At 36.8% G+C, this 17,175-nt stretch overlaps 1 protein-coding gene across 1 annotated transcript in view; it reads left to right on the forward strand.

Annotated features, from left to right (window-relative positions):
• Window positions 1-14,652, forward strand: part of COG6 (component of oligomeric golgi complex 6) — a 97,261-nt gene extending 82,609 nt beyond the window's left edge. The window contains exon 20 of the mRNA XM_017854154.1: window positions 12,974-14,652. Within this exon, the coding sequence (XP_017709643.1) occupies window positions 12,974-13,121 (148 nt within the window). The 3' untranslated portion in view covers window positions 13,122-14,652. The remainder of the gene's footprint in view (window positions 1-12,973) is intronic.
• Window positions 14,653-17,175: the final 2,523 nt, after the last annotated feature.

Here is a 17,175-nt window from a genome sequence, read left to right on the forward strand (position 1 = left end):
CTGACTAAATAGGCATACTCTGTTCATTGACTGGAGAATTCACTAGTGTAACAGGTTAATCTGTAAATAACTCCAACATTAATCAAACTTCTCATGGAATTATTTCATTAAATATTTATCTAAGAAAAAGTATATGAGAGAGGACTCATACTTTTGAACATCTCCATAATTAGCACTCCAGCCCAAGGTGGCATCATCTGTGCCTGGTTTATCACATTAACCTCTGAACTCTTCCATTTTTACACTTGCCCTCTCCACCACCATCCACCCAAGCCCTACAGCCTAAACTGAACACTCAGAGTGATCCTTTAATAATAGATTGCTTAGTTCAATTCTTTCGGTGAATTTAAAAGAGGGTATTGTTTAGAAAGATTAAGTAATTGAATCAAGGTTAAAAATTAAGTAAGAAGTAGAGCCATGATTTGAATCCAGTATTTCTGATTCTAGACCCTATTCTCTTCAACACTAGACTATACTGTATTTTATTAGCTCTTTCTGTGTTGAGGTTATTTTATTATTTTTGAAAGATTCTCATAGATGTCTGGCATATGTGATGATAGATGACACATGAAATACGTAGCTTGGCCTCATGAAAAATATACTTAAATTTCACTTGTAGACAGATAGCTGACCTGGGATGAAAAATTGTCTTGACCCATTGTGACATTTCTTATGTTTATATGGTGATAAAGAAAAATCAGAATTTTAACTAATCTGTTATTCATAAGGATATTATCATCTTTTCTACTTGGGCTTTTAGGCTTAACACCTTTTTTTCTCCTGTGGCACATTTGATTGCACTCTTAACTGTGGTGCTAAAATAAAACTTAACTTCAGTGATCACAGAACCTGATGTTGAAATAATCTATTTTTGGAAATGCTGGGTTTATGGTAATGAGAAAGTTGTATAATGTTGTTATGGCAACCAAAATCCTAAAGTACAGATTAATGACAAGCTCACTGATTTTTGGAAGTAAGCAGTTCATTTCTTAGTTCAGTTTTAAATAATTATTTAAAATACAGTAAATTTCTTTGAACATATTTTAAAATGAGAATAATATCTCCATTTAGTTATAGATCAGTCTTTATCATGATTTTAAAATTTGTAATACCAGATTTTTATGACACTGTGACGTTTGTAACTGGACAAATTGAATTTCTCAAGGTATAGCATTCTGATACATTGGTAGCTGAAAAAACATTGCCTTCTTTAAAATTATATAACAAGCTGATCTCTCAATATGTTTTTTTCCTAACAGTAAATTAGCTACCTGATTATTATATTTGCTATATGATGTGCTGGTATAGCAGCTACTTTCTAAGTGTAAGAGATGTTAAGAAAGACCCTTCAAAACTTGGAATTAGGCAAATAAGTTCTGAGAGAACAGCATGTCATTGCAGGATCATAATGAAGCATTGTTTTTAACAGGCTCATCAATAATTATTTATTTAGGGAATGGGCCTTTGTTTGATTCTCTGTTTACTATTGATTAAAGGTTCCAAATTCTGTGGACATGTTAATTTATAGATTCTGTGTGGTAGAAGAAATAGCCCCAAAGCTATGGTTTTTCTTGCTCTGTAGCACATTTGTACCTAACCTGTTTTGTTCTAACTGTCCTTTTCAAATACCTGTAAATGACCAGTTTCTCAAAATGTGCTTTGAACCAGCTTTATCTTCTTAGTAGTTTCCTCATCAATGAGTTATTAAATTTTTGACCCATCATTAATTTGTATGAGAATCATCTTTTTAATTTTTTAAAAGTTATACTTGGACTGGGAAGATCATTAAACCATCCAAAGGCCCATAGGACACCCCTTAATAAATTAATACCCCTGAGGATTTCGTGGTAGCAAAGAGACAGGAAAGTTAATGGTCTACCTGTTTAGATGATCATAGCTTATATTCAAATAAAAAGTTACACCATTCCAAGATGGCCGAATAGAAACAGCGCCGGTCTGCAGCTCCCAACATGATCGACGCAGAAAACGGGTGATTTCTGCATTTCCAACCAACGTACCTGGTTTCTCTCATTGGGACTGGTTGGACAGTGGGTGCAGCCCATGGAGGATGAGCAGAAGCAGGGTGGGGCATTGCCTCACCCAGGAAGCACAAGGGGTCGGGGGATTTCCCTTTCCTAGCCAAGGGAAGGCTGACAGATGGCAGCTGGATAAACGGGACAGTCCCACCCAAATACTGTGCTTTTCCAACGGTCTCAGCAAACGGCACACCAGGAGATTATATCCCTCACCTAGCTAGGCAGATCCCAAGCCCATGGAGCCTTGCTTACTGCTAGCGCAGTAGTCTGAGATCGACCTGCCAGGCAGCAGCCTGGCAGGGGGAGGGGCATCTGCCATTGCTGAGCCTTGAGTAGGTAAACAAAGTGGCCTGGGTAGCTCTAACTGGGCAGAGCCCACCAGAGCTCAGCAAGGCAGGTTGCCTCTGTAGTATCCACCTCTGCAGGCAGGGCATAGCTGAACAAAAGGCAGCAGAAACATCTGCGGACTTAAACGTCCCTGTCTGACAGCTCTGAAGAGAGCAGTGGTTCTCCCAGCACTGTGTTGAGCTCAGAGAACGGACAGACTGCCTCCTCAAGTGGGTCCCTGACTCCCATGTAGCCTAACTGGGAGACACCCCTGTAGGGGCTGACTGACACCTCATACAGGCGGGTGCCCCTCTGGGATGAAGCTTCCAGAGGAAGGATCAGGCAGCAATATTTGCTGTTCTGCAGCCTCCGCTTGTCTGGAGTGGACCTCCAGCAAACTCCGACAAACCTGCAGCTGAGGGACCTGACTGTTAGAAGGAAAACTAACAAACAGAAAGGAATAGCATCAACATCAACAAAAGGACATCCACACCAAAACCCCATCTGTAGGTCATCAACATCAAAGACCAAAGGTAGATAAAACCACAAAGATGGGGAGAAACTAGAGCAGAAAAGCTGAAAATTCTAAAAGCGAGAGAGCCTCTTCTCCTCTAAAGGATTGCAGCTCCTCACTAGCAATGGAACAAAGCTGGATGGAGAATGAGTTTGACGAGCTGACAGAAGTGGGCTTCAGAAGGTCGGTGATAACAAACTCCTCTGAGCTAAAGGAGGATGTTTGACCCATCACAAGGAAGCTAAAAACCTTGAAGAAAGATTAGATGAATGGCTAACTAGAATAAACAGTGTAGAGAAGACCTTAAATGACCTGATGGAGCTGAAAAACATGGCATGAGAACTATGTGATGCGTGCACAAACTTCAATAGCTAATTTGATCGACTGGAAGAAAGGGTATCAGTGATTGAAGATCAAATTAATGAAATAAAGCAAGAAGAGAAGTTTAGAGAAAAAAGAGTAAAAAGAAACAAACAAAGCCTCCAAGAAATACGGGATTATGTGAAAAGACTAAATCTGTTTGATTGTTGTACCTGAAAGTGACGGGGAGAATGGAACCAAGTTGGAAAACACTCTTCAGGATATTATCCAGGAGAACTTCCCCAACCTAGCAGGGCAGGCCAACATTCAAATTCAGGAAATACAGAGAACACCACAAAGATACTCCTCGAGAAGAGCAACTCCAAGACATAATTGCCAGATTCACCAAAGTTGAAATGAAGGAAAAAATGTTAAGGGCAGCCAGAGAGAAAGGTCAGGGTACCCACAAAGGGAAGCCCATCAGACTAACAGCAAATCTCTCAGCAGAAACTCTATAAGCCAGAAGAGAGTGGGGGGCCAATATTCAACATTCTTAAAGAAATTTCAACCCAGAATTTCATATCCAGCCAAACTAAGCTTCATAAGTGAAGGAGAAATAAAATCCTTTACAGACAAGCAAACGCTGAGAGATTTTGCTACCACCAGGCCTGCCTTACAAGAGCTCCTGAAGGAAGCACTAAACATGGAAAGGAACAACTGGTACCAGCCACTGCAAAAACATGCCACATTGTCAAGACCATCGATGCTAGGAAGAAACTGCATCAACTAACAGGCAAAATAACCAGCTAACATCATAATGACAGGATCAGATACACACATAACAATATTAACCTTAAATGTAAATGGGCTAAATGCCCCAATTAAAAGACATGGACTGGCAAATTGGATAAAGAGTCAAGACCCATCAGTGTGCTGTGTTCAGGAGACCCATCTCACATGCAGAGACACACATAGGCTCAAAATAAAGGGATGGAGGAAGATCTACCAAGCAAATGGAAGGCAAAAAAAAAAGTAGGGGTTGCAATCCTAGTCTCTGATAAAACAGACTTTAAACCAACAAAGATCAAATGAGACAAAGAAGGCCATTACATAATGATAAAGGGATCAATTCAACAAGAAGAGCTAACTATCCTAAATATGTATGCACACAATACAGCAGCACCCAGATTCATAAAGCAAGTCCTTAGAGACCTACAAAGAGACTTAGACACCCACACAGTAATAATGGAAGACTTTAACATCCCACTGTCAACATTAGACAGATCAATGAGACAGAAGGTTAACAAGGATACCCAGGACTTGAACTCATCTCTGCACCAAGCAGACCTAATAGACATCTACAGAACTCTCCACCCCAAATCAATAGAATATACATTCTTCTCAGCACCACATCACACTTATTCCAAAACTGATCACATAGTTGGAAGTAAAGCACTCCTCAGCAAATGTAAAAGAACAGAAATCACCACAAACTGTCTCAGACCACAATGCAATCAAATTAGAACTCAGGATTAAGAAACTCACTCAAAACTGCACAACTACATGGAAACTGAACAACCTGCTCCTGAATGACTATAGGGTAAATAATGAAATGAAGGCAGAAATAAAGATGTTCTTTGAAACCAATGAGAACAAAGACATAATGTGCCAGAATCTCTGGGACATATTTAAAGCAGTGTATAGAGGGAAATTTATAGCACTAAATGCCCACAAGAGAAAGCAGGAAAGATCTAAAATTGACACCCTAACATCACAATTCAAAGAACTAGAAAAGCAAGAGCAAACAAATTCAAAAGCTAGCAGAAGGCAAGAAATAACTAAGAGCAGAACTGAAGGAGATAGAGACACAAAAAAACCCTTCAAAAAATCAATGAATTCAGGAGCTGTTGTTTTGAAAAGATCAACAAAATTATAGACTGCTAGCAAGACTAATAAGAGAGAAGAATCAAATAGATACAATAAAAAAAAGATAAAGGGGATATCATCACTGATCCCACAGAAACACAAACTACCATCAGAGAATACTACAAACACCTCTATGCAAATAATCTAGAAAACCTAGAAGCAATGGATAAATTCCTGGACACATACACCCTCCTAAGACTAAACCAGGAAAAAGTTGAATCTCTGAATAGACCAATAACAGGCTCTGAAATTGAGGCAGAATTAGTAGCCTACCAACCAAAAAAAAGTTCACGACCAGATGGATTCATAGCCGAATTCTACCAGAGGTAAAAAGGAGCTGGTACCATCCCTTCTGAAACTATTCCAATCAATAGAAAGAGAGGGAATCCTCCCTAACTCATTTTATGAGGCCAACATCATCGTGATACCAAAGCCTGGCAGAGACACAACAAAAAAAGATAATTTTAGACCAATATCCCTGATGAACATCGATGCAAAAGTCCTCAGTAAAATACTGGCAAACCAAATCCATCAGCACGTCAAAAAACTTACCCATCACGATTCAGTTGGCTTCATCCCTGGGATGCAAGGCTGGTTCAACATACTCATATCAGTAAACATAATCCATCACATAAACAGAACCAATGACAAAAACCACATGATTATCTCAATAGATGCAGAAAGGGCCTTCGACAAAATTCCACAGCGCTTCATGCTAAAAACTGTCGATAAACTAGGTTTTGATGGAACATATCTCAAAATAATAAGAGCTATTTATGACAGGCCCACAGCCAATATCATACTGAATGGGCAAAAACGGGAAGTATTCCCTTTGAAAAGTGGCACAAGACAGGGATGCCCTCTCTCACCACTTCTATTCAACATAGTGTTGGAAGTTCTGGCCAGGGCAATCAGGCAGGAGCAAGAAATAAACGGTATTCAATTAGGAAAAGAGGAAGTCAAATTGTCCCTGTTTGCAGGTGACGTGATTGTATATTTAGAAAACCCCATTGTCTCAGCCCAAAATTTCCTTAAGCTGACAAGCAACTTCAGCAAATTCTCAGGATACAAAATCAGTGTGCAAAATCACAAGCATTCCTATACACCAATAACAGACAAACAGAGCCAAATCATGAGCAAACTCCCATTCACAATTGCTACAAAGAGAATAAAATAACCTAGGAATCCAACTTACAAGGGATGTGAAGGACCTCTTCAAGGAGAACTACAAACCACTGCTCAACGAAATAAAAGAGGACATAAATGGAAGAACATTTCATGTTCATGGATAGGAATAATCAATATCATGAAAATAGCCATACTGCCCATGGTAATTTATAGATTCAATGCCATCCCCATCAAGGTACCAATGACTTTCTTCACAGAATTGGAAAAAACTACTTTAAAGTTTATATGGAACCAAAAAAGAGCCTGCATTGCCAAGACAATCCTAAGCCAAAAGAACAAAGCTAGAAGCATCACACTACCTGACTTCAAACTAGACTACAAGGCTACAGTAACCAAAACAGTACGGTACTGGTGTCAAAACAGGTATCTAAACCGATGGAACAGAACAGAGGACTCAGAAATAACACCACACATCTACAACCATCTGATCTTTGACAGACCTGAAAAAAACAAGAACTGGAGTAAGGATTCCCTGTTTAATAAATGGTACTGGGAAAACTGGCTAGCCAAATGTAGAAAGCTGAAACTGGGTCCCTTCCTTACACCTTATACAAAGATTAATTCAAGATAGATTAAAAACTTAACTGTTAGACCTAAAACCATAAAAACCCTAGAAGAAAACCTAGGCAGTATCATTCAGGGCATAGGCATGGACAAGGACTTCATGATGAAAACAATGGCAACAAAAGCCAAAATAGGAAAATGGCATCTAATTAAACTAAAGAACTGCTACACAGCAAAAGAAACTACCGTCAGAATGAACAGGCTACCTACAGAATGGGAAAAAATTTTTGCAATCTGCCCATCTGACAAAGGGCTAATACCCAGAATCTACAAAGAGCTTAAACAAATTTACAAGAAATAAACAACCCCATCAAAAAGTGGGCAAAGGATATGAACAGAGACTTCTCAAAAGAAGACATTTATGCAGTCAACAGACACATGAAAAAATGTTCGTCATCACTGGTCATCAGAGAAATGCAAATCAAAACCACAATGAGATACCATCTCACACCAGTCAGAATGGCAATCATTAAAAGTCAGGAAGAAACAGATACTGGAGAGGATGTGGAGTAATAGGAATGCTTTTACGCTGTTGGTGGGAGTGTAAACTAGTTCAACCATTGTGGAAGACAGTGTGGCACATCCTGAATGATCTAGAACTAGAAATACCATTTGGCCCACTGATCCCATACTGGGTGTATACCCAAAGGATTATAAATCATGCTAGTATAAAGACACATGCACATGTATGTTTATTGTGGCACTATTCACAATAGCAAAAACTTGGAACCAACACAAATGTCCATCAGTGATAGACTAGATTAAGAAAATGTGGCACATATACACCATGCAATACTATGCAGCCATAAAAACGGATGAATTCATGTCCTTTGTAGGGATATGGATGCAGCTGAAAACCATTCTGAGCAAACTATCGCAAGGACAGAAAACCAAACACTGCATGTTCTCACTCATAGGCGGGAATTGAACATGGAGAACACTTGGACAAAGGGCAGGAAACATCACACCCCAGGCCCTGTCGTGGGGTGGGGGTGGGGGAGGGATAGCATTAGGAGAAATACCTAATGTAAACGACAAGTAAAGGGGTGCAGCAAACCAACATGGCAAATGTATACCTATGTAACAAACCTGCACGTTATGCACCTGTACCCTAGAACTTAAAGTATAAAAATTAAAAAAAAAGTTACTTTCCCCTTTCAACTGGTCTTTTTGCATATCTTTTGGTGTTGTGAAAAGCAAGAGGACAGGAACAGTCCTGAAGGTACTTCCCATCAGCTATGGGCTAGGCTGTGATTGATCAAAATAGTAAGTAAAATCAAGTGGATGCCCATGCTAGAACCAGTGTTCAGCATGCACTGCTGACAACAACAACAAAAATTCACTGCTTTCACTGCCTGTACATAGGGTGTTTAGTTGATAAGGACATTCCCAGCTTTCAGAAGCATGTGACTGAACTGAGATGATTTGTTGGTCATTTTGGATTTAGTCATAGAATCCTTGAAACTTTTCCATTTTGAACATTGATTATTTGTCACTATAATGATTCATTATTGTTTGAGACTCTGTATTTCATATGTGATATTAGTATTTAATGAATAATTTGGGCTAAGACCAGGCAGGCTGGCAGACAATATAGATAGTTACTCTGAACTTTTAAAAATCATTTGATCAGTTGATTGATAGACAGATACTTAATATACTTTTTAAGATAAAGGATGAATTTACATAGTAATTATTACTGTAAATAAAAAGTATAGTAAACTGGCAAGAGGATAAAATGGTTTTAGCACTATAGAAACATTCATTTATATACAAATAATTGATATGCTTTTATAAATCATATTTTGGGAAACTTAGTTCCCTAAAATAATGTATATGTATGCATATGTGATATATTTATTCATGTAGGTAGTTTTTTTAAACAATAACTCATTAAAATACTCTTAACTCTCAATGGAATAATATCGCTCAAAAGCTCAAAGTACCTTATAAAGATTAACTAATTCATCTAGTAATTTAACTAGTAGAGGTTAAATTACTTGTTCAAGGCAACAATAGTAAGTGGCAGAGCTTCAACTAGAATGTAAGTCTTCTAACAGTAATTTCCTCCACTATACCATTTTATCTCTACTGTACCCTATAGAACTGATTAGAAAATACTTAGTAAAAGTGAGTGTAGGAACCTGTCGCTTTGGTGGTGATGAATAAACTCATATTTCTTCAGAAATGTAGAATCACACTGTCATCCAGAGTTCTTGGTCTTTATAGTTTGAGTTTGACTCAGACTCACTTTAGAGAATCTCCCTTTTCATTTTGTTTCTATCCTGTTGGCTTTAGCAGGCAGTTAGCAGGCCAGGAGGAGCAGTTCCTTATTCTTTACTTTTTTTCCTTCCTCCTTCCTTCATGTAATACATGAAGATTTCTTTTTATCCACCAGCTTTGCTTTCTTCATCTTCTCCACCATACGCATGTTCTTTTTTTAACCCCTTCCCTATCTCAGTGGCTTTTTAAAGTGAGGAGCAGACTGAAGACGTACTATACCATCTAACACCAAAATTTAAAATAAATTATAAACTCTTGTTTAGTTTTAACTGGCTTGATTTTATTTAATTATCTATGTTTATGCAGTACTGCTTTATTTTATTTTTATCTATTGCAGACTTAATGGATTTTCAGCTGTATTGTTAGTTTCAGATATTTGTGAGCTAATTTATATAGCTTAGAAATAAATGTGTCAAGTTATAACTAAATTTCAGTAAATTTTAAATTTTTTATCACTGTTACTTGAAAATGAAATTTAAACTTCACTGCTTCAGAAGTTTCAACAATACTACATTTACAAGTTACTCTGAACTTTTAAAAATCATATTCAATATTTATAATTGTACATTTTATACTTTTTATGAGAAGAAATAGCCTTATTTTGTGTACTCCTTATATACGATCAAATATATGCTGTATTGAGATTGAGTATAGACTTGAGTATGAGACATGGGTAATGAATGCTTTATACACTTCTCAGAAATCTATGTTATTGCACTTAGAAAAGAACTAAGAACACTATTTCTAAAATCCAGTATCTGATTTGTTGCAAAAGTGGGTATCAAATGTGTGTTATATCTAATAAAGTTTTAAAATACTAGTTTCTAGTATGTTTTCATGAAAAATAATTTTTGCATTATTTTGTTACATTCATTGTCAAGCAAATTTAATTACAGGTAAGATCACCAATCAGTAGATCAAAAAATATCTCCAGGCCAGGCACGGTGGCTCATGGCTGTAATCCCAGCACTTTGGGAGGCCAAAGTGGGCGGATCACCTGAGGTCAGGATTTCAAGACCAGCCTGGTCAACATGGTGAAACCCCGTCTCTACTAAAAATACAAAAATTAGCCAGGCATGGTGGTGCATGCCTGTAATCCCAGCTGCTTGGGAGGCTGAAGCAGGAGAATCACTTGAAGTGAGGAGGCAGAGGTTGCAATGAGCCAAGATCATGCCACTGCACTCCAGCCTGGGTGATAAAGTGAGACTATCTCAAAAAAAAAAAAAAAAAAAAAAAAAAAAAAAAAAAATCTCCAAGCCTCATTTAGTTAAGTAGTTTTCTAAACCAGTTTCTACCATCATCCCTTTCCTTTCAGCAAAAAGGTAGTACAACCAGTAGCACCATTCTACTCTGCTCAGAAAATTTACTCAGCATATCTTTCTACTACTCACTGTCATTTTGGGAGCTTTAGCAATTTTTGGAAAATGTCAAGTTACTTCAACTCACCAAGAGTTTGGACCCCATTAGAACAGTGTACGGATGTTCCAAGATCATAGGTGGACTTCTTATTCCATCCAACTATTTTCTTTTCTAGACCACAGATGCATATATTTCCACAGATAATCTTAAAAATATATTATTCTATCCATTATTACCAAAAAAGAACATAATTCCTAGAAAAACAAAGAATATGTTCTGTTGATGGTGGCTTCATGATATTGACTTGTGTTACAACTTAACACAATATTACTATTACGCTATAACTATTACGTTAGTCTGGCTAGTCACAATCAGGTACTCTTGACTATGTGAAGAAACAGTTTACCCTGAAATAGCCACTGATTCAGCATTTATGAAAAACAGTGGTGGCTTAAGAGCCCCAGAATAGGACTCTGTAAATAAGGAAAAAGTTATTTTTCTCCATCAAGTATTCAGTGAACATGTATTTATTGAGCATCCATCATATTCAAAATATACTGGATTTTAAGGGACATATGAACATAAACAGTGTCAAGTTACTTGAAATTTTGCAGGACAGGTAAGACACGAACAACATGTATTTCTGTAATATAATAATTTTTAAAGGACATTTTGGAAATTGGGTTATATGTCAGTCATATCCATTTGATGCAGAGCTAACCCCTTCCTAATACAAAACTGTTGGGATCTGAACATCAAGAAAATGTAGAAGCTTTATTGTAAGTTAGGAGTGGTAAAAGCTATATGAAAGGAACAGAAAAAGTACCATGGACATTCCACAAAGGAAGTAATTATTTCTAGCTCTAAAGTTCAGATAAGACTTCATGGATAAGAGAGAACATTTTTGCTGAACGTTAAGAGCATTTAAAAGTGGTGAAAGAGGCATTCTAGGAAAATGAAGTAGGAGCAAAGGAACTGAGATCAGCAAGACTAGAGCCGGGAGAACAGTCAGGGGTAGCATTGGAATTAGAGTAGTGATAGGGAAAGTGTTAGATGATTTTGAATGGTAGGAGAAGGAATGTTGGCTTCTCTGAAACCAAAAGAGGCCATCGATGCTCTTTGAAGGCTCCAGGTAAGAGAAAGATATGATCGAAAGTATGCCTCAGAAACATTAATCTAACAACAGTGCGTAAGAAGGATTGAATATGGAAGATACTGAAAGAGAGAAGAATAGATAGGAGTTTGCCTGTACTCCAGGCAAGAGGTCATTTTAGAACCTGAACTGAGGTGATACGACATTGTTATGCCATTAACACAAGTAGGAAACTACAAGAAAAGGAGGTTTGGAAGCAAAGCTTTAAAACACATTTTATGGCCGGGCGCGGTGGCTCACACCTGTAATCCCAGCACTTTGGGAGGCTGAGGTGGGCGGATCACGAGGTCAGGAGATCGAGACCATCCTGGCTAACACGGTGAAACCCCGTCTCTACTAAAAATACAAAAAAATCAGCGGGGTGTGGTGGCGGGCGCCTGTAGTCCCAGCTACTCAGGAGGCTGAGGCAGGGGAATGGCGTGAACCCGGGAGGCGGAGCTTGCTGTGAGTCAAGATCGCACCACTGCAGTCCAGCCTGGGTGACAGAGCGAGACTCCGTCTCAAAAAAAAAAACACACACACATTTTTATTTTAGTTTTTGTAAAAATCAGAAAATTAGCACCAGTGTTCTCATGGCTGGTACCATGAGAACCATTAGTACCATCTTCTCGTGGTGATACATGAATAGTACAAATAGCTGGGGATGACAGGAAGTTAATGTCATGGAACTATGCAGAGAGTTGTTGCACTTTTAACGAACCAGTACTGTTTTTTTCTAGCTGGATACTTGTGTAAACATTTGCAAAACTCTGTTCTTTTGTGTGCTTTTGTAGAAATGTGTATTTGTGAGAAAGCTGTGATTTACCGCAAGCGTCACATTTTAGCTTGGGGTGATAGAGATGAAGAGAAAGCTAGGAGATGTGGTTGTTAGTGTAAAAGCTATAGGTGAAAGAGCAGTTTAAGTTTTCTGAGAGATAAAAGTGTTGATAAATTTGAACAATTGTAAGCATCTTTCTTTAATGTATTACCACTTTTGCAAAATCAATACATTGACATTGGGTCACAGTTTTTGTTTCTTATTTAGCAGTCCTGTGTATCAGGCACAAATATATAGCAGTTCACTATATATCAGGAACAAAACACAGTCCATGCCCTCTGCAACCTATATAGTAATGGAGAAAGATTTAATAAATAATAAGTATAAAATTATGTTTTATCCCCAAATCAGGATTAATTGTGTACCCGTATAGTGATTCTTAAATAGTGTATGTGTGATGATAATGAAAGTGAAATGTATTGATTGAAATGTCAAGCTGTCTTATAATTCTTAGTAAAAATATTTTTTTCAAATGATATGTTTACATTTTGTTTGCTTATCAATAGAGAGCAGATCGTAAAACAATCTACAGAATTAGTCTGCAGAGCCTATGGTGAAGTGTATGCAGCTGTGATGAATCCAGTCAATGAATACAAAGATCCAGAGAACATTCTTCACCGATCGCCACAGCAAGTGCAGACGCTTCTTTCCTGATTATCTTATTTCATTGTGTTAGCAAAATATGACCTCCCTAAAACACTGAAGGTTATTTTTTATTCTTTGAATTTTTACTTTAAAATTTGATAGTTATAGTTTTCTTTGTATCATGAGATTGTAAGTCCCGATACTTTTTTTTTCTTTTTGGTCTCAATAACATGGAAGTAAATAACATGTTGACCTGAGCTAGTATTGCTGTGTATCTACTCTAAATAAGATGCTCTATTTTTTTGCTAGCCATCTCTCCAGCTCTGCAGTTTTCACTGTATTCAGGAAGCATAAAGTAATATGAAAGGTTTGAAGAATGTTTTTTACAAGACTAGTAGTTCTAAATTAACAGCATATAAAAAATTTGTCTAAATTTAAGAATTAGTGTAAGGATATGACCTAATAAATGTCTCCTTACCTAAAGATTCATTTGCTTTCTTACTAATATGAGTAGGTATACTTAGTAGCTTTTCTGAACCTAGCCTATGTCTCTGTCCCCAAAATAGCTGCCCTTAAAGAGTTGTTAGAAGGGAGAAAAATAACAGTGAATTGTGCTTCTGGTGTATATGGCAGTGAATCTCCTTTCTGTTCTACTTTAGCATACTATATATATTTGACTGCATACATTTTTACACAATTTTAAATATACACTCAGCAATAATGAGAAAAAAAGGAGAGAGAAAAGTGATTTAAACAGGATGGATTCCACTCTGTGGGAGCCCTCAATGGAACTCAAGGTGGAACTCAGCCTTTCCAATGAACTCTAAGCATGTAGACAGCCTGAGCTGTGTCTAAGGCTGGTGTTTAAAGATGGGTATTGGTCATACAATACGGGCCCTAAATCCAACCAACTACACATTTTATCTGGTGTTCAAACCAAGAAACAATGATCTACTCAAACACTGGAGAACAATCTGCCAGAGGAGGGGTTGCCAATTGGCGGTGTGTCTTATCTCCATGGTGTAACCGGACTCTGACTTTAGACCATTACCTATTAGGAAGATTCAAAATGACTGTATTTTTAAAGGAATAAACCCCAGTGTGCCTGATTTGACATTCTTATCAGCAAAAAAACTTGATTTCTAGTAAATCTATAAAAAGGGGCAAGTCCCTAAATTTCAAATGAGAAAACTGAAGCACAAGGAAAAAAATAACTAGTTTGAAATATTTTGAAAAGTAATAACATCAATATTTGTAGAAGATTATGTTGTATATAACAAGTTAGTATTTATAGAGTATGACCTATTTATCTGAAGTTTATAATTATTTTTACCTAATACAATTCTTTTTGGAGTAAGAATGATTATATAATCATTATCCATTTGGGTATAAATCTGTATTTTAGTTTTTTTCCCTTCGATTAGTATGTGTTATATATAAAAGACAGAAAATAAAGTATAAATCAAGAACTTAATTTTAATATAATTTATTTCTACAGTGAAAGAAGATTGATACCTTGCCATGAGTAAATTCCTTTGTTTTATAGGGAAAATTTATTGTGCTTTTAGCTGGCTTTTTTTCCAATAAAATATTACAATATGTCTAGAGCAGCAATTATTGCAGCTATCCTGTAGATATACATCCTATTGATGTGTTTTTAGAAAATGCACTAATAGAAAAGGAAGTACAACATAGGGCAAAACTGAGGTAATCAGTGAGACTCACAGGTGAAATTTGGTATGTGTAATCTTGAGAACTAAGGCAAAATAAAACATTGTAAGTAATAATCCATTAATATAACACCTAAATTTGCCATTACTCCATAGTTCGCATTTTGAATTATTTTCATTTGGCATAAGTATAACCTAGCATATGCATGTCTGCCCTTCTTTCAGAGAGGAAGGGTGTTTGAATGCCAAAACCCTTATGTGGTTGAACTTTTCCATTTCTTTCTCTGTGCCTTCACTTGAGCAGGTGAATGTTACCTGAGGAAAAAGATGACACAAATGGACTGATTGACTTTACTCGGAATTCATGATTACAGTGTTCAAATGGGCACTGCTGTAGTTTGAATGTTTATGTTTCCCCAAATTCATGTTGAAATCCTCACCCCTGAGGTGATGGTATTAGGAGGTGGATCCTTTGAGAGGTGATTAGGTTGTCAGGATAAAGCCCTCATGAATGGGCTTAGTACCCTTACTCAGGCGGCTCAAGAGATCCCTGTCCCTTCTACCATGTGATGTTACAGTGAGAAGACAGCTGTCAGTGAGGAAGCAGGCCCTCACTAGACACCAAATCTTTTAGTGATTTGATTTTGGGCTTTGCAGCCTCCAAAACTGGGAGAAATAAATGTCTGTTGTTTTTATAAGTTTATGGTATTTTGGTATATCAGTCTAAATGAACTAAGACAGACATTCAATATTGGTTTGTAATTCTACTCTTAACTTTCCATGTTTCTAAAGGACTTTTTCATCCACATTCTCATTTAATATCCTTCATAATTCACCAAGAATAGAAACTATTAATCTTCCTTATTTTCCTATTCTCAAACATCACACCCATCTCCTCTTCTTCCTCGTTTGGCACTTGAGATGTTATTTCTCTTTCTATGACAGGATATTCCCTTCCTTTATGCTCTGGCTTGCATCTCTCATCTTCTTATTAGAGCCTTCTCTCTCTGGTTTGTCCCTTCATTTTGCTTCAGCAACAACTGGCCTCTCTCTAGGATTATTCTTAATGTCATACGTAATGTCATAATGTTCATAATGTTTTTTAATACTCTCTACTTCCCAGATCCTAACACCTCCATTTCTCTGCTTCCTTTCCTAGTTTAGACATGCTGTCATCTACTTCCTCATTTCTCATTCTGTCTTTAAAGTATCCCAATATAGTTTGAGTCTCTCACCACTACACCAAAACTAACCTGATAAGCTTTTCATCAGTGCTGTATGTTGTCAGATCCAGCAGATTCTTCTGTATCTCTACTTGTTGAATTCTCAATGTCATTCCACACATTTCTGTTTGAAATTCTATCCTTTCCAGTCTTCCATGGCACCACTTTCTGCTAATTTTCCTCCCATTTCATTAGCCCAACCCCCTTTTGACCTTCTTCCCTGGCTCTTTTGCCTCTATATGATTTCTAAAAGTTGGCATACTCTAGGGCTTGATCCTGGATACTTTTTGTTTTTAATCCTTCCTTTAGGGATTTATTACTTCAACCTATTCTATCCAGAATAATGTTAGCTTAAATGTCTTTAGATATATCCATAGGATGGAGTACAGCAGTGAGAAAATGAATGGTTTTCAAGTATATAATGTTGAGAAAGAAATCAGAATAATATAATACCCTTTTATAGAATGTTTAATAAAGTATAAAAATATACATAGATATACATGTGGTAAAGGTGTAAGGAAAATATAGGAAATGATTAATACAATTTAAGATTATGGAGACGGAAACACAGGATGTGTTGAAGTTACTGATAATGTTTTATTCTTATGCTAGGTTGTTAGTACTGTTAAATATTCTTTAAAATTTTTCATATATGTTACATAAACTTTTGTTCATATATTTTACAATTTTAAAAAATAGTTTAGAAATTTGCTTGGCATAAGACCTGGGCTAAAGTTAGAACTCAATATATGATAGCTATTTTTTTCATTAGTCTTATTAAACACATTTCTTAAGTACCTAGTAGGTAGTAGGCTCTGTGATAAACATCAGAGTTTAAAAATATAACCAAATCATTTGTTTCCCATTGAGAAATTCCCTGTCTTGCACAGATATAGTTACATATATTGTAAATTAACTTGAAATTTGGTAGAGTGCTTGTGCATGTTGGCAAGAAGAAAAAATGAACTAATATCATCCTTTATAATTCAGCCAGATGTCCTTGGGATAAGAAGTTGAGAGCAAGAAAACAAAGTTTCAAACCACAACTGTACATTGTTCAGTCTGTGATTATCATAACGATTGGGTTCTATTAACTATTTGGTTAAGATGTAAAATCATATAATAGCATGGTGAGAGCAAAAATGGTGAATTTTAAAATTTTGTCCCCTCATAAAGGTAGCAATAAAACTGGCCTTCAAAAAATGGTCAAAGTCAACCTTTTCAGGACTC

Source organism: Rhinopithecus bieti, unplaced genomic scaffold (assembly GCF_001698545.2).
Source record: "Rhinopithecus bieti isolate Rb0 unplaced genomic scaffold, ASM169854v2 scaffold_35538, whole genome shotgun sequence".
NCBI classification, from domain to species: Eukaryota; Metazoa; Chordata; class Mammalia; order Primates; family Cercopithecidae; genus Rhinopithecus; species Rhinopithecus bieti.